The sequence below is a fragment of the Pelodiscus sinensis genome, chromosome 2 (genome assembly GCF_052426305.1).
Source record: "Pelodiscus sinensis isolate ZL-2025 chromosome 2, ASM5242630v1, whole genome shotgun sequence".
Taxonomy (NCBI): Eukaryota; Metazoa; Chordata; order Testudines; family Trionychidae; genus Pelodiscus; species Pelodiscus sinensis.
The window spans coordinates 28,790,590-28,808,813 of record NC_143053.1 but is presented as its reverse complement, the minus strand read 5'-3'; the positions used below and the strand labels follow the sequence as shown (position 1 = coordinate 28,808,813).

General features: G+C 42.9%; 1 protein-coding gene across 2 annotated transcripts in view; it reads right to left on the bottom strand.

Moving 5' to 3' along the window:
- Positions 1-18,224, bottom strand: part of CSMD3 (CUB and Sushi multiple domains 3) — a 1,180,750-nt gene that overhangs the window by 283,019 nt on the left and 879,507 nt on the right. For both annotated transcript variants that reach the window (XM_075920204.2, XM_075920205.2), the window contains one exon: positions 17,636-17,752. In XM_075920204.2, the coding sequence (XP_075776319.2) occupies positions 17,636-17,752 (117 nt within the window). The remainder of the gene's footprint in view (positions 1-17,635; positions 17,753-18,224) is intronic.

The following is an 18,224-nucleotide window of genomic DNA, read 5'->3' as shown; positions in this document are numbered from 1 at the left end:
GAACCAATTCAGGCAGGGCTTTAGGTTACCAGTTGCTTCTGAGTGCTGTTGCCAAGCCTAGCTGAGACATGCCCTTAAAAGGATCCCCCTGGACAGTTGTTTCTCTGCTTTTGCTGCATGCTTGCCTACATCTTCAAGGGACAGCAAAGCTCTTGCAGTTCTGCTTTGGTTTCTCCCAGCTTTTTTGGAAGCCGTGGCTTTTTTCTGTGTGTGTGTGCTATGGAGTCGGAGCTGCCCCTGGGCATGCAATGAGCCCACATGGCCATGCTGCACTTTCTACAGTAATTTGTACAGGCTGCCTTCCTGGCCCTGCACAAGCTCAACTCCGAGCTCATTCTTGAGACCCTCTCCCTCTGAGTGGGAGCAAGACCCATACAATCATACACCACAGTAGAGAGGTGTTTTGGGAGGCTGAACACCAGTTCCAACTGGTGGGACCTCCTGGTCATAGAGCGGTGGGACGACCAGCAGTGGCTCCAAAACTTCCGCTTGCAGAAGGCCACCTTTTTGGAGCTGTGTGCCTGGCTCATCCCTCCCCTCCGACGACGTGACACCCAACTGCAGCGCACCATCTCCCTGGAGAAGCAGGTTGCAATCACCATCTGGAAGCTCTCCACCACCAACAGCTACAGGTCGGTGGGCAACCAGTTTGGCATGGGGAAGTCCACCGTTGGGGTCCTCCTCATGGAGGTAAGGCAATCTCAGGGTGCAGTCCCTACCATGGGGGAGGGGATTCATGGAAAAGGGGGACCCTCGGGAAAGGGGAGATTGGGGTGGGGGATCTGGAGTTGGGAGGGAAGGGGGTTGTGCTGTCCTGCCCTCACACAGCCCTGCTGCTGGGAGCTGACCTCATAGGGGATGGCTCATGGGATGCTTGAGGGGGGGGCGGGTACCTACCAAGAGCTCAGGCACCCCCTCTTATTCTTTGTTTTGTGTGTTTATTTGTCTCCTTCTGCAGGTTGTGAGGGCCATCTACTCCATCCTGCTACCCAGGGTCATCCACCTGGGTGACCTGGACCCGATTGTGGCTGGATTAGCTGCCTTGGGTTTCCCGAACTGCGGTGGAGCTGTAGATGGGACCCACATCCCGATCCATGCACCACAACATCAAGCAGCTCCATATATCAACCGCAAGGGCTATTTTTCAATGCGTCAGGCCCTGGTCAACCATCGTGGACAGTTCATGGACATTTTTGTCAGGTCATCAGGCAGGACACACGAAACTCGAGCCTACACGGCAAATTGGAGGTGGGCACATTTTTCCCTCGTAGTGACTTTGCGGTTGGGGATGTGCAGATGCCACTATGTATCATTGGAGACGTGGCCTATCCCTTGATGCTTAGCCCTACCCTGGCCACCTGGACCCCAGAAGGGAACAATTCAATGCACACCTCAACCGGGCCCGCCTGCAGATGGAATGCACCTGCACCTGAAGGTGCAGTTCAGGTGCTTCCTGACCTGCCCTCAGTGTGGGGGAAGCACATCTCCGAGGTGGTCGCAGCGTGCTGTGTCCTCCACAACATTGTGGAGAGAAAGGGGGAGGCCTTCATTCCAAGGTGGGGGTCAGAGGCCAGCCACAAGGGGAGACCCTTTGAGCAGCCGCGGACAGCTGCCATCCACCAGGCCCATCAGGCTGGGGTGGGCATCCAGGAGCCCCTGAGGGAGAGTTTCTCTTAAGGACCCCATTAAATCTCCCCAGGGTCTCCCCACTAGGGGCCTCTAGCTTGCTCCAATATCCCTTTCCCACCACAAGCCCTCCCTTCGCACCTTCCCTGAACTCTGAATAAAGACACCTATTTGGATTATAACAGAATGAACTTTATGTTTATCTTTCATTAAAACAAACTGGTGAGGGGGAAGGGCTCAAAACCTGGAGAGGGAAGGGGTTGAGGACTGGGAGTGGTGTGGGGGGTGGCTGGATGTTCCACCTTGGGTGCGGGGATCTCATCTAACTTGGGGTTGGGTGGGTCCTGGGACCACAGGGAGATGGGCATGGGGGAGCTGGAGCAGGGCTCTGGGGAAGGGGGAATGAACATAGTGGGGGGCAGGAAGGTGGTAGGCAGGAGCAGCGACAGCAGCTGGGTGTGCCATCATTTCCTGCATGATGGCACACATGTTATCGCCCTGCTGCATGAGCTGGTCCCACATGTGGGTCCGCCACTCTGCGTCTTCACGGACCTTCTGCAACAGGACTCCCACATGCTGCCTCATCAGATCTTTCTGGACCCTGGAGCACTGTTGGGTCCCCTGGGGTTGGGAATCTGGCAAAGGTGGAATGGCTTACCTCTCAGTCACAGCTGGTCCAGCTGTGAATAAAAAGAGGGAGAGGTGGTCAGTCATCCATGCAAACACTGTCACTGAGGCTGTGCCCTCCTCTGGGAGCAGCAACCAACAGTCCTCGGACCAGAGGATGCGGGATGTCCCGGGAGCAAGGCCTTACCTCACAGGGACCCCAAAGTGCCCAGGGAACCATGCTGCCCACTTCTGCCCCCTTACCTTCTGCATGGACAAGCAGGCAAGGGAAGTGTCTGGCCACAGTAGGATCCCATGGGTGGCAGAGGACCTAGAGCAGCCTGGCCCTCCCTGGGGCCCACACATACATTTGTGCCTCACAGCACTGTCTGCTGGAGTGGGAGGTGCCTTGTACGTGCAGGCATGCCTGTGTGCAGCACTCCTCGGTGTGTCTGGAGTCATGTCTGTGCCCTTGTTGCTAGTCTCCTTCCAGCTGTGGCAAGTGGTGGTAGGGCATTCCACCCCCCCGAGGCCAGACATGTGCGTGGCCTCCCCTGAGCCTGGGAACAGGAGCCTGGGGGTGCTCAGGGACTGCCTGTTGAGTCCACATGGTGCACAATAATGCTGCACATCGTTCCACATGCACAGACTGCAGCACAATGCCCAGCCCAAGCTGGCCAAGTGACGCGTGCACCCCAACCTCTCTGCACCCACCTCCCCCACCCAGTGTGTGACAAACTGAGAGCACTCACCTGAAGATCCCTCCCTGGTATCAGACAATTCCAGGCTCATGGGAAATGGCTCCAGGGATAGCGTGACAGTTGTTGCTGCGTTGTCCTGCTCCTGCCCTGCTGTCCCTCCTCTTCCTCCACAACCTCTGGCCGGGCAATGATGGGCATCTTGAGGTCAGAGTCAACAATGACAGGTGGGGAAAGGCCTTCCCCACCCTCCAGGATCTGGTGCAGTTTGTTAAAACAGGGGCAGGTGTGAGGTCTTGCCCCGGAGCATGAGCTGCACTCTCTGATCCTCGCATAGCCCAGGTGGAGATCCTTCACCTTACTTTGGACCTGGTCTAAGGTCCCGGGTCGGTGTCCCTACTCTGCCAGGGCCTTGGCCATCTGGCCATAAATGTCCACATTGCAGCGTTTGGAGCAGAGATCCTGGAGGGTCTCCTCCTCCCCCCACAGCTCAAAGAGGGACAGGATTTCTGCTCCAGACTTCCAGGGTGCCTGCCACTTGGTACCCCTCGGTGGGTTGTGGGAGTCCTGGTCATGATTCCTATGAGGGACAGAGGTCTTGGAGGGCTTGTAGCTGTGCCATGGGTCAGCAGGCCTGTGGCAGGGAAAGCCACATGGTGAGGGGCTGCTCCAGGGCTGCCTTCCTGCCACAAGGCTTGTCCAGGATACCTGCAGCTTTAAGAGGAGCCAAGAGACAGGTATTATAGAGTTCTGATTACTTTGGATGGCAAGGCCACCAGATAATCTGTGTTATTTCCTGGAGGCCCCTTCTTATTAAAAAAAAAAAAAAAAAACCTCTTCTCCATTCACACATGCCTTTTTCTGAAAGAGATCTGTTGGAAAACGGCTTCTTACTCATAGAAAGAGTTTTACTTCTGTGGGAAAAAACCCTTCTGTTCTTTTGATTTATTTTTTAAAGAACGCGATTGCAGTGCAGACATAAGTTAATTTTTTTGGAATAATGCCCGGTTTTCCAAAAAAACTGCAGTGTAGATATATCCTTTCTCTCTCTCTCTCTCTCTCTCGTGGGTATCCACATAGTGTCATCTGAAAAAGTATCATATGTATTCCAACATTCAATGAGAGAAGAAGATTTGCAAATACAGGTGATATTTAGGAGTCAGGTACACTTTAGTACCTGAAGGTATGTCTACACTACCCCCCTAGTTCGAACTAGGGAGGGTAATGTAGTCATACGGAGTTGCAAATGAAGCCTGGGATTTGAATTTCCCGGGCTTCATTTGCATAAAGCCGGCCGGCGCCATTTTTAAATGCCGGCTAGTTCGGACCCCGTGCCGCGCGGCTACATGCGGCGTGGGCTAGCTAGTTCAGATTAGGTTTCCTAATCCGAGCTAGCTAGTCCGTGCCGCGTGGAGCCGCGTGGCACGGGGTCCGAACTAGCCGGCATTTAAAAATGGCGCCGGCCGGCTTTATGCAAATGAAGCCCGGGAAAGTCAAATCCCGGGCTTCATTTGCAACTCCCTATGACTACATTACCCTCCTTAGTTCGAACTAGGGGGGTAGTGTAGACATACCCTGACTCCTAAATATTTTGAGGAAGCAACATGCTTTGAATACTCCTGTGCTCTCTATAAAGCTGATCTAGACACCTTGCTTTGCATCCTGTTTTGTCTTACTCCCTGCCAAATCCTTAGGCAGTCATTCACATCCTTCAGAATTTAAAAGGAAGATGTGTAGCTAAGACCAACTCAATATTTAACATATCCTGTGTAGAGATGACCTAAAATGGCATTCAGATCTATATTAAAATTAGCTGGGAATTTGCATTCAAGATTAAATAGAGTTAATGCTCAAAACTGAGGGCACCACTATCTCTTATGAGTTAGTCTTCCAGTGAGTGATCTTTATAGAATCAGTTCAAAGTATCTGTTCAAAGAATCTGTTCAAAGTACTTTTTCACAATATAGTTGGCACTCACCTCATCTGAGTACACTCATTTGGCCCAATGTGGGTTCCTACACAGCCTCAGTTTTTAAAAGTCTTGCAGCTATTCAGCCCTCTGGTCGAGTCACACAGCTTCATGTGCAATCACAAACCCTCTCTGGGCTATACCTCTAACAGGGCCCATCCTGGTACCCTCTGTAAAGTATCTCTCTGAATCATTGAATCCTAGGGCTGAAAGAGACATCAGGTGGTCATCGAATCCAGCCCCCTGCCCATAGCAGGACCATCCCAACGAAAACATCCCAGCCAGGGCTTTGTCAAGCTGAAACTTAAAAACCTCTAGGGATGGAGATTCCACCACTTCCCTAGGTATCACAGTCCAGGACTTTACCTCCCTCCTAGTAAAATAATTTTTCCTAATATCCAACCTAGACCCTCCCCACTGTAACATGAGACCATTGCTCCTTGTTCTGCCATCCATCACTACTGAGAACAGCCTCTCTCATCCTCTTTGGAACCTCCCTTCAGGAAGTTGAAGACTGCTATTAAATCCCCCTTCATTCTCTTCTGCAGACTAAATAAGCCTAAATCCCTCAGCCTCTCCTCATAGGCCATGTGCTCCAGCCCCCTAATCATTTTGGTTGCCATCTGCTGGACCCTCTACAATGTGTCCACATCCTTTCTGTAGTGGTAGACCCAGAATTAGACACAATACTCCAGATGTGGCCTCATCAGTGCTGAATAAAGGGGAATAATAACATCTCTAGACTCTGCACTTGTCCTTGTTGAATCTCATCAGATTTCTTTTGGCCCAATCCTCCAAATTGTCTAGGTCACTCTGGACCCTATCCTTGCCCTCCAACGTATCTAATTCTTCCCCAGCTTAGTGTCATCCTGAAACTTATTGAGGGTGCAATCCATCCCCTCCTCCAGATCATTAATAAAGATGTTGAACAAAACCAGCCTTAGAACTCATCCTTGGGGCACTCCGCTTGTGGCTATGTTTTCTTGATTTAGAGCCCAGAAACCACTGAGGAGTAATTACTTTGAAGTAGAGGCAGTAGAGCATCCACACTTAGGGTACGTCTAGACTACGGGGGTTTTCCAGGATATCCCAGAAAAACTCTACCATGTCAAGGGAATACATTTACTGTTTTTTGAGGAAAAGCAAATGCACTTTTTCAGGGAGCCCTGTATACTTCGTTCTATGAGGAATAAGGGCTCCTCCGAAAGAGGAGGCTTTTCCACCATTTGGCCCCGTCTAGACAGGACCAAATGGTGGAAAAGCCTCTTCTGGAAAAGCAATTGGAAAAAGCTACACAAATTGAAGAGCACAATTTGTGTAGCTTTTTCTGAAAAAGGCTATAGTGTAGACCTAGCCTAAAACAATTTCAAAATAACCATTTTGAAATAAGCATAATTCCCAGAGGAAGGCAGGAGTACAGATTTTGAAATAACCAGTCCATTATTGTGAAATAGTGAGCTTAGTGGTGTGGACACTCCACATATTAATTCAAAATAAGAGAGTGGGTATTTTGAAATAACTCCCTAGTGTAGACCAGGGCTAAGAGAGTGGGGCCTCCAGAGCTTCTCCTCCTGGACACAATGTCTTAAACAGCTTCCCGCTCTGAGCTGTCCTTGGTTCCGCCAGCCAGCCCCCTTGACTTTCTTCCTTCTAGGTCTGGGCTGCAACTGAGCTGCCCCCAGTCCTCCAGTTTCTTGTATATTCCCCACTGGCCTCTGATTCACTGGTTCCTCCACAGTTACTCTAGTCTCCTGAAGGATGTCTCAGTGATGGACCTTCCTTCCCCCATGCTTTATGACATGAAATTATGGACATGAATATACGTAACTCACAGGTGCTTTGATCAAATCATTTCATGTAACCTATCAATCTTTATGTCATGATCTGCTGGTTGTGTTTAATCTTACTTTGATGTATGTATAATTTTTGTGTGTAAAATTAGACATATGAAGTGGGGAATACTTTGTGGGTTTTAAATGTGTAAATGAGCCATTGATGGTGTTACCCTTGATGTCTTGAGGAGCAACTGTTAAACAATCTCTTTTGTCCTTAAGTCTGAGCAGTGGCTGGTAGGTAGTGGCCTAAGTTCTTGAAAAAATAATAGGAAATCAGGGGCCTTGGTCTTTGGCTAGGCTGCACCAGAGGGAAGGAGCCAGAGACCCTAGTGTAGGGAGACAGCCCTGGTTTGGAAGGGCAGCTGTAAAAGAGGTTTTAAGGTGAGTTTGAAAAGTTTGTACTGAGATTTCAGTGTAGAATGAGCCAAGCATTTTTGTTTCTTTTGATTTGTAACCTACTTTGTTCTGCCCATTCTCACTTATTACCACTTCGATCCTACTGCTTGTACTTAATAAAATCACTTTTATTTTCTATCAAACCTAGTGTAAATAATTGTTACCTGGAGGGGTAACATTCTCCCAGTGTGTACATTCTTCCTTTCATTGCTAAAGGGAGTTTACCTAAATAATTCTTTTGGGGATTTATCCCATTTGAGGAATGGTATCCCAGAAAGCTGGACCCAAAACTGCACTCACCTTGGACCAGAAGGGATTTGGTGTCTGTAATGCTTCTTGGTGGGGGCAGGGATCTCGGCTCGGGGCCTTGGCTGGGGGAGACCAGGGAGCTGGTCCAGCAGAACTGGACGGGGAGGAGTCTCAGAGAGCGGGAACATGAGTGGCAGTGGCAATGGCTGAGTCAGCACCCCAGGAATCACAGCCAAGGGGTCATCTGTGACCCCATCCCATCACAGTCTCAGTGGCCTTTTGGGCCTTAGAGCCTAACCCCATTACACATCCGCAGTGGTAAGGACTACTTTATTAATGCAAGGTATTGTATACCTGCTACTAGCCACCAAAAACATACAATGATGCATAATCTATTTTCAACACAAAGTTTCAAAACTCTTAATTAATGTATGTACTAACTCTTTTCTGCAGTTTTGTTTGAGTTCAATTTGGCAAATTAGTGGTTAGCCAATTGATGAAACCCATAAGAAACACAAGTTTCATAGATCTCAAGATGAGAAAACTATTTATCTATAGTTTGGAGGTGGATCTTTTGGAAATAAAATGGGACCAAACAGTTTTTCTGAGAGGTTGAGAGATTAAGAAGGAAACATTTTATTAGAAGGTGTGTTTTATTTTTAATGGTGGCTGTTAGAAGCACCTCTGATGTTTACAATGTTAGAAGTCATTTTAGGGAAGGTGGATTTGTGGGAAGAGAATAAGAGAGCCAATAAATCAAAATGTGAATGTCATAAGAAACAAATTCATTGTGTCAGGCAGTCTCTCTCATTCTGCTGAATTCCCATTTTTTCCTCTTTCAACTGCAAACAGCTAGAAAGCTCCTATAATGAAGCAATAGAAAATGCAACCATCAATCTTTGCTTGGTCACTTTGTAAGTTAGGTAAAGTCATCCACATGTTTTGGAAATATTTCTCATAGCACACACTATCAACTGTCAGGTATGCATAGCTCTCTGTTTTGTAAAGCTATTCACCACTCACACGCATCCCCTTCACATAGACTGATACACTAGAATTTACAGAATATGCTTTGCAGATTACCAGTGTTAGAGAAATATCTACTGTTGAAAATTAAATTAAAAATAAATCCATTAACTTTTTATGGTATTGCAAATGCAATCTACAGTAAATGGCAAATACGTAATAAATAAATAGCTTTTGAAACAAATTTCACACACAGAAAACTACATAGTAATTATAGTAAAAGGAATCTCACTGGTATGATTTGCTGATAGACTTGGCCACTCTGGTATTGTGGTATACCCATTGTCTCATAAATATCAGATGTTAGGTGAAAGAAAAAAATATACAACTAAAATTATTACAAACAATAAAAGCTGTACCTTGAATTAAACAATAACTTATTATTAACCAAAACACAGCACATCAAGTGTACGGTATCATATGGGTCTCTGAAAATACTTAACATCATTAGTATAGAATGACAATAAGTATATGTAAAACTACTTTAAACAAATATGCTTCTAAATATTTATAACAGGAGCAAATTACATTATTTTTAGCTTATGTTCTATTCCCATGATTTACTTCATTTTTGTAATGCTGTTTTTAATAACTTCTAATCTAGTTTCAGGAAATAACCATATTAAATTTCCAGACAAAATGTCAGAAAAGCTGGAAAATACAGAACTGTAATATTTTAAATAAATTATTTATTATAAGAATTGTAACTCTTCATATGTCAGCATGATAAACTAACTAATAAGCATCAGCTTAATATTGTGAGAGTTTCTGCAGGAGACAAAAATTCCAATATATCTTGACAGTTTTGCTAGGTCTAAACTATAATCTTGAAAAAGACAAGGATAAATCTAAAGGTGTGAAAATCTGCTTTCAATTACAATGCAAGTTTTGGATTATTTTAGGTCTATAGACATAAGTCTTAGCCTGATGCAGGTGTGCACTAGAATTCCTCCCACTTCAACCCATAGGCATAAAAATTCCATCCTTTTAGCAGGCCACATACAGAATCATAGAGTAATGTGAATGGAAATATCTCAACAGGTCATCTAGTCCAGTCCCCTTCAGACTCTATATTCACTCAAACCCAATTCTCTCCACACCCACAACTCTTTTTGCTTTAGAAACTCTCCCTTTTACATTCTGAAGACTTATAGGCTGTGTCTACACTGGCCCCTATTCCGTAATAGGGATGCAAATGTAGCACTTTGGAATAGGCAAATCTGCGGGGGATTTAAATATCCCCCGCGGCATTTGCATTAACATGGCTGCCGCTTTTTTCCAGCTTGTAGGTAAGCCGGAGAAAAGCGCCAGTCTGGATGCGATCCTCCGGAAAATAAGCTCTTTTCCGGAGGATCTCTTATTCCTACTTGAAAGCCAAGACTTGAAAGTAGGAATAAGAGATCCTCCGGAAAAGAGCTTATTTTCCGGAGGATCGCATCCAGACTGGTGCTTTTCTCTGGCTTATCTATAAGCTGGAAAAAAGCGGCAGCCATGTTAATGCAAATGCCGCGGGGGATATTTAAATCCCCCGTGGATTTGCCTATTCCAAAGTGCTATATTTGCATCCCTATTACGGAATAGGGGCCAATGTAGACACAGCCCTAGAGTATTCAGTTCATTGCAACATCCTGCTTCAGTGGTCTTCAGACAGTAGCAGGATATTCTCTCACCTTTCAACACAAGTTTTGTGGCATCCAGTAGGATAAAACTGCTCTTTCCGAAGATTGAGGTCTGCAAAATATTTTAAGGTAGCTACAAAGCCAGTTCCCATTTAAATTAATATTCATTGCGAACTGGGCAAATACCTCCCCAGCTTAAACCTTCTGGTGGTGCAAGTAGCTGTAATCATGAGGTAAAATTTCTTTTTAACATCTGGAGCAGCAAGAGAAGGAGCAGCTCTCCTGTAAAGGGGCTGCTGATAAGCAATTCTTGGACTGCATGCATTGCTATCTTGTGGGATGAAAACATGGCCATTCAAGGAAACAAAAAATCTTGGGATATGTCTACACTGCCACCCTAGTTCAAACTAGGGTGGTTAATGTAGGCATTCGAACTTGCAAATGAAGCCCGGGATTTAAATATCCCAGGCTTCATTTGCATGTTCCCGGGCCGGCAGCATTTTTAAATGCCCGTAGTTTGACCTACCTGCCCACAGCTACACACAGCACAGACTAAGTAGTTCAAATTAAAGCTCCTAATTTGAACTACCATTTAACCTCCTTGAAGGAGGAATAACGGTAGTTCGAATTAGGAGCTGTAATTCGAACTAGCTAGTCTGTGCCGCATGTAGCCGCGGGCAGATAGTTCGAACTACGGGCATTTAAAAATGGCGCCCGCCCGGGAACATGCAAATGAAGCCGGGATATTTAAATCATTAGCCACCTTAGTTCGAACTAGGGTGGCAGTATAGACATACCCTTGTGTAGTATACAAATTAAGCATTTGGAAATTTTTTTGGAGCATGTGGTTATGCACTTTGTATTTTACATGAGAATAACAGAGCACACTTAGAATCAAAAGAAATGTTTATGATTTTGAGATTAGGTTTCCAATCCCATGTATTCCTATCCCAAGCATAAGCATAAACCAATAGCATATTAGGGGAGTTTCTTCAGTATAATAATAACATTCAAGTGCAATTCAGTTCAGATGTCATCTTTCATTCAAATTAAGCCTATGTTTGCAGGGTGTATGTGAAGAAAGACTTGTACAGCACAATTCAGATTCTCACTAACCTATTTCAAGGCCAACAGCACTGAGACAAGTGAATCAGATACACATATGTGGGATGAACAAAGTCATGTGCATACACACACAGACACCATAAATCTGAAGTCACCAAGATACAGAGCACAAATAGTATTCAGCATGAGGCACAAAGCCATTTACAAAGGAACGGAAACAATCAATAAGCTAATCAGATTCCAGAAAGGAATATAAAAGGTGCATTGCTTGATATAAAGCTCTGGTTTCACACTTATTGCCATGCAAATTGGATAACTAGAGAGATGTTTCTACTATTAGAAAATGAGTTTATATATATATACAGTATAATGTTACTGTATATTTAAGACACAGGACAGTTCATGTGCATTTTTGTTATTGCTTTCACCTGTGAACAAGTGTAATGGGACACATTTTGTGCTGAAGTCTGCTTGGAGAATGAGGTTGGGGAAGAATGTCAGAGAGCCAGTTACAATATTTTCATTTTCTAGGCATAGCTGCTCCCAACTGCATTATTGTATGCTATCTGGATATGGGGCCATATGCTTGCTAAAAATTAGTGAAGTGGAGCTACATTCTGTCTCACCCCTTTTTCTTCCAACCCTAAATTACTTTCTCTCCTGGAGTATCTCTTATGCAGGGAGAGAGTGCAGCAGTTGTTATGAAGCCAGCTATGTTGGCTTTAGATCATTTGGGAGATCCTCTATCCTGAGCAAGTTTGCAGCCTCTTTCTGGATCCTTTGTATGGCTCAGACAGTATAAAGGGGCTGTAACAGAGGGAGGGAATATGGCCTCATATGCTTAGGAAACAAATTTTTTTCTGATGGAAGATTAACAATGGTTAATAAACATTGTTTTGTCAACAGTAAGTGAATTGTACCAAGGTTCACAGTGTAGTTCACCCCAATTTTACAAATATTACTAGTTCTAATAGCATTTCCTAATTTAAAGTAGAGGGAATGATTATGAAAGCTTCAATATCTCTAAAGACAGACAGAAGTTTTAGGCATCCCCACTGTACTCAGATTACTGAAATCTATTTTATATATAAAGACACATATCGCACAAGCACATTGTTACTGGAACATATAATTATTAGTAATCAGGCTGGGAAATCTCCACACAAAATTTTAAGCTATGGGCTCCAGCAAGGTATGTCTTGCACAGGCCCCTGTAATGAAACTGTGGCTGGATTCCCTGGGCAGCAGGGTTGCCTAGTGGTTAGGTCCCAGGATTAACTGGCAGCAAAAGGGTGCAGCCCCTTGACATTGGTACCCCCGACCTAGGAATTTCATCCTACCACCTGAGTATAGTTCTTAAGTTTGGGGTGTGGCCTCAAGAGTCTAAATGTTCCCCTCCTTAGTGAGGGTTTGTCATAGATTCTCCCCTTTTGCCCCCAGGGGATGTGGTTGGAAGCTTATGTGCCCCTGTGGCTGGCCAAGTAGATGGGGCTCTGGCTCAGGCTCAGGCCCTTCAGACAGCAGAATCAGCTCCTGTCTCCTTGCTGGTCAGCCCCTAACTGAGCCAGGCTCTTTCCTTTCATACTCCCTCCAGGCCTGGCATTGGCTACAGGGATCAAAGTACCATTAGTCTTCTAGCTGCTAGTTTCCTTCTATTCACTGCACTAATTTTTTCTATTGCTGGAATTCTTGTATAAAAATGGACAAACTTTAATGAAGATGATATAGACTTCAGTTAGGTTCCTTTTTGCTAAAGTTCATATTTTTAAAATTACAACAGTAACTACTACAGCACACACAAGTAGGTTTACTCTAGATAAACTCAAGTTTGAGAGACAAAGCAGAAAATCATAACATTTCAGAGTTTAAGATAAATAATTTCCCTGTATTGATTAGCCATGCTAAATAATATTAAATGAAAACCATCAAATTATACATCAACCTACAATCACTGCATGGGTAATTGTATCAGTTCAATATGGAACATGATTAAATGCCAGGTAATATTCTGAATAACCAAAAATCACACTTGTTTTTTACTGCTTTCTATTTAGACGCACAATAGCATGTTACACTTAAATATTATTGCTGTTAATTATTAATGTTTTATTATTTTATTATTTGTATAACTTAATCTTCATACTTTATTAAAATATCTTCCCCAATTAACCCCCTCCTGATTATATTAATTCTCAAGACAAAAAAATAGAACAGTATAAAAAGCTTTTACCCATACAAAAATCCATTTTTTTCCAAATAGTAATGAGGAAACAAATTGTTATAAAACGGTGTGTTATACTGTGAAACTCCTTTTAACTCTTGAGTTCACCACCACCACCCACTCCTTCTTTCTCACAGAAAATTTTCTTCTTAATGCAGATAGAAACTGTTTTGATAAAATATTTAAATAACCTCCAATTCTTCATCTAGGGAACTACAAACTAAATGACATACTATCAAAGGATGCACTTATTATCTCATCTTATATTTTAAACACTTCTCTGAAATATTTACACATACAATGAAACTGTCTTCTATTGAAAATGTAAACCATATACCCATTGTTACAGCATACCTTAGTAAAGAGAGTCTTTCGGTAGATAGTACTATATAACTTCTACAAGCTTTCAATACTATAGGACTGAGGGAAGTTATGATGGAATTGGTATTGTCAGAACAATATAACATGCATGCAGATATAAATATTTTGAGGAAATAGTCATTATATTTATCTACCCTACAGCTCTTTACACATCTTCATCTTATCACTAAAATGAATTAAATCATCTTATTCATTGAGCATACACGATATTTGTATTAGGCATCCTCTCTCCTCCCAAGGACTTGTGAAAGGTGCTAGATAGTTGGAATGGGAAACTGAAGTTCTCTATTTATGTGAACAATAAGGACACTCAGACCAGGTCTATACTACACCTATCAGTCTGACTTAAGATGCCCAACTCCAGCTATGTAGAATATGTAGCTGGAGTCAGCTTATCTTAAGCCGAGCTTGGCAGCATCTCCACAGTGGGAGGCCGACAGAAGGAAATGCTCACAAAAGGAGGAGTACTGGATGCTGGTGGGGGCATCTTCTGAGTTAAGTTTATCAAGTCTTAACTAGACTTGCTAAATCGAACTCCGGAAGATAGACTCATAGAATCATAGAGCTGGAAAAGACCTCAGAAGGTCATCAAGTCCAGCCCCCTGATCTAGGCAGGACCAATGCCAACTAAATCAACCCAGCCAGGGCTTTGTCAAGCCGTGACTTAAACACCTCTAGGGATGGAGACTCCACTACTTCCCTAGGTAACCCATTCCAGTGCTTCACTACTCTCCTAGTGAAATAGTTTTTCCTAATATCCAACCTGGACCTCTCCCTCCGCAAATTGAGACCATTACTCCTTGTTCTGCCATCTGTCACTACTGAGAACAGCCTTTCTCCATCCTCTTTGGAAGCTCCCTTCAGGGAGTTGAAGGCTGATATCAAATCCCCCCTCACTCTTCGCTTCTGCAGACTAAACAGACCCAACTCCCTCAGCTTCTCCTCATAGGTCATATGCTCCAGCCCCCTAAACATTTTGGTTGCCCTCAGCTGGAACTTTCCAATGCGTCCACAACCACAAGATCAATTGTGGCAGCGGCAATCATCCTTTTAGTGTAGACATGGCCTCATTTTCTGCTATTTACCCAAAAACCTGATATTGTAGGACATATTGCTAATGGGACAAAGGCAATTGCTTCTCTCTATCTCTCCAAAACTGAGTGTCTGTTGAGATTTGTAGAGACTGCAAAAATTGTATTTAGAACTTCAATTAATTCCTAATTAGATATTAAATCAGAAGCTGATGTTAATTTCAGTAACTAGCAGCCTTGCCCAGATTTAAGCTAATTAATGACTCAGAAATCAATAATAATATGAGCTATTTGGTCCTCAGTTTAAAGATTGAGCACAATGTTCTGTTTCGTGAAACCTTATTACAATATTAGGACATTCATCTTTCCTTTTGTCCAAATTTTCATTATATCCTTCATACAGTGAAATAATTTCCTTACTCTTATGGAGCACATTGGGAGAAAGATGCTCTAAGCTAATGGGGGAAAGACCTTCCATTGGCTTACTAACTCTACTTTTGTGAGAGGAAATGGTTATGTCAGCAGAAGGAGCTCTCACACCAACATAGTGCTGTGTAAAGTGGGATGGATTTTTCAAATCCTTGAGCAATGTAATTATACTGAAGTAAATATATAATATATACTAAGATTTAGTTATCATATTTCTGTATCACACTTTTTCTATCTCCTCTCAATGAATCATTTTACTGATACATCTTTTCAATAAAGTGGTATACCTGAAGATTACCATCCTATATATTGACAAGGAGTCCTGTAGCACCTTATAGACTAACAGATGTAATGGAGCATAAGCTTTCGTGGGCAAAGACCCACTTCATCAGATGCATGTAGTGGAAATATCCAGAGGCAGGTATAAATATGCAGGACAGAATCAGGCTAGAGATAATGAGGTTAATTCAATCAGAGAGGATGGAGCCCACTTCTAGCAACTGATCTGGAGGTGTGACTACCAAGAGAGGAGAAGCTGCTTTTGTAGTTATCTAGCCATTCATAGACTGTTTAATCCTGAGCTGATGGTGTCAAACTTGCAGATGAACTGTAACTCAGCAGTTTCTCTTTGAAGTCTGGTCTTGACTTTTTTTTGCCAGGGAGACTGAAGTGATCTCCTACTGGTTTTTGCAGATCCAGACTAACCCCTCTGATACTTGACATCCTATATATTAATGCTTTGGTTATCAGACACTACAAAATTAGACCAGTTCCAATAAAGTGATATGCGGAAATCTTCCTGCTCTCTCCAGCCACTTTATGTCAGATACATGCCGTAAGTGGCATAAAGGGGCCACAGAAGGCATGTATACAGCTTTGGGAGGATTCCTATGGTGTAGAAACTGCAGAAGATAGCTGTCATTAGAAATCTCTTTAAAAGAAAACTGCAGAAGATAGCTGTAGCATGTACCATAGATTGCCTCATAAACCCTTATATAGAAGTCATGTGGGGTCTGGGGCTGCTAGGCACAGCACTGCAGAGAGTCTGGCCAGTGCTGCACCCGATAAGCAGGTAGAGAGAGGCTGCTGTAAATCAGACAAGTCCAATAAGTGCCTATATTACACCTTTTTGCTAGTGCAATCTTGGGAGGATATATTTGTGACTTAAGTGACAACATAGCCCTTCCTCCACCCTCTTGCATTGTCATTTCTGTGCAGCACATCCTGGAGGTTCAGCACAGAATTACTGCCAAATAATCACACTAACTTGTACTAGTGCTAAATTTGTCCCACTATTTTAAGAATAGCACATCTGTATTACATCAACATTTATAGTGGATTAAAAATAAAATAATAGAATAATAGAATTCAAGGGACCTCAAGAGGTCATTAAGTCTAGACTCCTGCTCTCATGGTAGCACCAAGCATCATCTAGATCTTCCCTAACAGATGTTTATCTATCTTGCTCTTAAATATCTCCAATGATAGAGATTCCACAACCCTGCTAGGCAATTTATTCCAGTCCTTAACTACCCTAATGATTGGGAAGTTTTTACTAATATCCAACCTAAACTTCCCATGTTGCAATTTAAGTCCATTGCTTCTTGTAATACTACAGCTGGCTTCATAACAAATGCTCCATCCTCCTTGTAACACCTGTTTAGCTACTTGAAAGCTGCTATCATGTCCCCTCTCAAACTTCTCTTTTCCAAACTATACAGAACCAATTACTGGTATTTTCAGTCTTCCCTCATAGGTCATGTTTTCTAGAAATTTAATCATTTTTGTTGCTCTTCTTTGGACCTCTTCCAGTTTCTTCACATCTTTTCTGAAATGTGGTACCCAGAACTGGACACAAAACTCCAACTGAGGCCCACTCAGCACAAAGTAGAATGGAAGAATTATTTATTGTGTCTTGCTTACAACACTCCTGCTAATACATCACATTGTTGACTCATATTTAGCCTGTGGTGTACTATGACTCCTAGATCCCTTTCTGAAGTACTCCTTCCTAGATAGTCACTTCCCATTTTGTTTGTGTGAAACTGATTGTTCCTCCCTAAGCGGAGTACTTTGCGTTTTTCCTTATTGAACTTCATCTTATTTACCTCAGACCATTTCTCCACATCATTTTGAATTATAACCCTATACTCCAAAACACTTGCAACTCCTCCCAGCTTGGTATCATCCACAAACATTATATTTCTGAAGCATATTCCTCATACCATTACCTAAACTATTGATGAATAAATCAGCAATATTTTCAAAAAATGTTAGTTTTCACAAATATCGTAACTCGTATTCAAATGACATGACAGAAAGTTACTGATTTTCAAAACTTTAACTAGCACTATCAATTTACAACAGTTCATTTGAAGTACACTATATATATATGTAAAACAAAATCCATCCAAAGAGATAAGTAATGGAGAAGCAATTACAAGTATGAAAGAAACAGACAAAAATGAGACTCATTCTACTTACCAAATTCCTTGGGAACAGCAATAGAGTAAACACAGTTGTGTCCAACACTGTAATTTTTTGGATAATTTGGTGATAATACTGTGCCTTCAGAGCCTGTTGACCTGCTTCCACATGGTGCTAGAAAGTAAAGATAGATAGTGTAAACTATGTGTCATTCAAAGGGCAATGAATTAAATGTATCTAATACTGATTTAATCTGCTGCATGTTTCTATAACACACTGCAGTGCATTATTTTAATGTTTACACTAGATTTAATTTGTGTATTATGGGCCCACACCCGGAAGGGTGAATGCCTTCAACTCCCTTTTATGTCAGTTGTGTTGAGAGATCTCTGCTGTTTACTGGATGAATCATTATGTTTCTACAGCTTTTATCAACAATCCTCAAATAACAATTTTCTGTATATGAAATATGCCATTATTCATTCCACTGAATTCTATCATTCATTTTCAGATATTTCACAGTCTTATGAAGGGGCAGATTATGTAGTCCATACTTCAGTAAGAATTTATTCCAATAATCCCACAATGCAAAAGCAAAGTATAGAACAAATCAACTTATTCATCAAGAAGTAAAGTTGAGACTTCT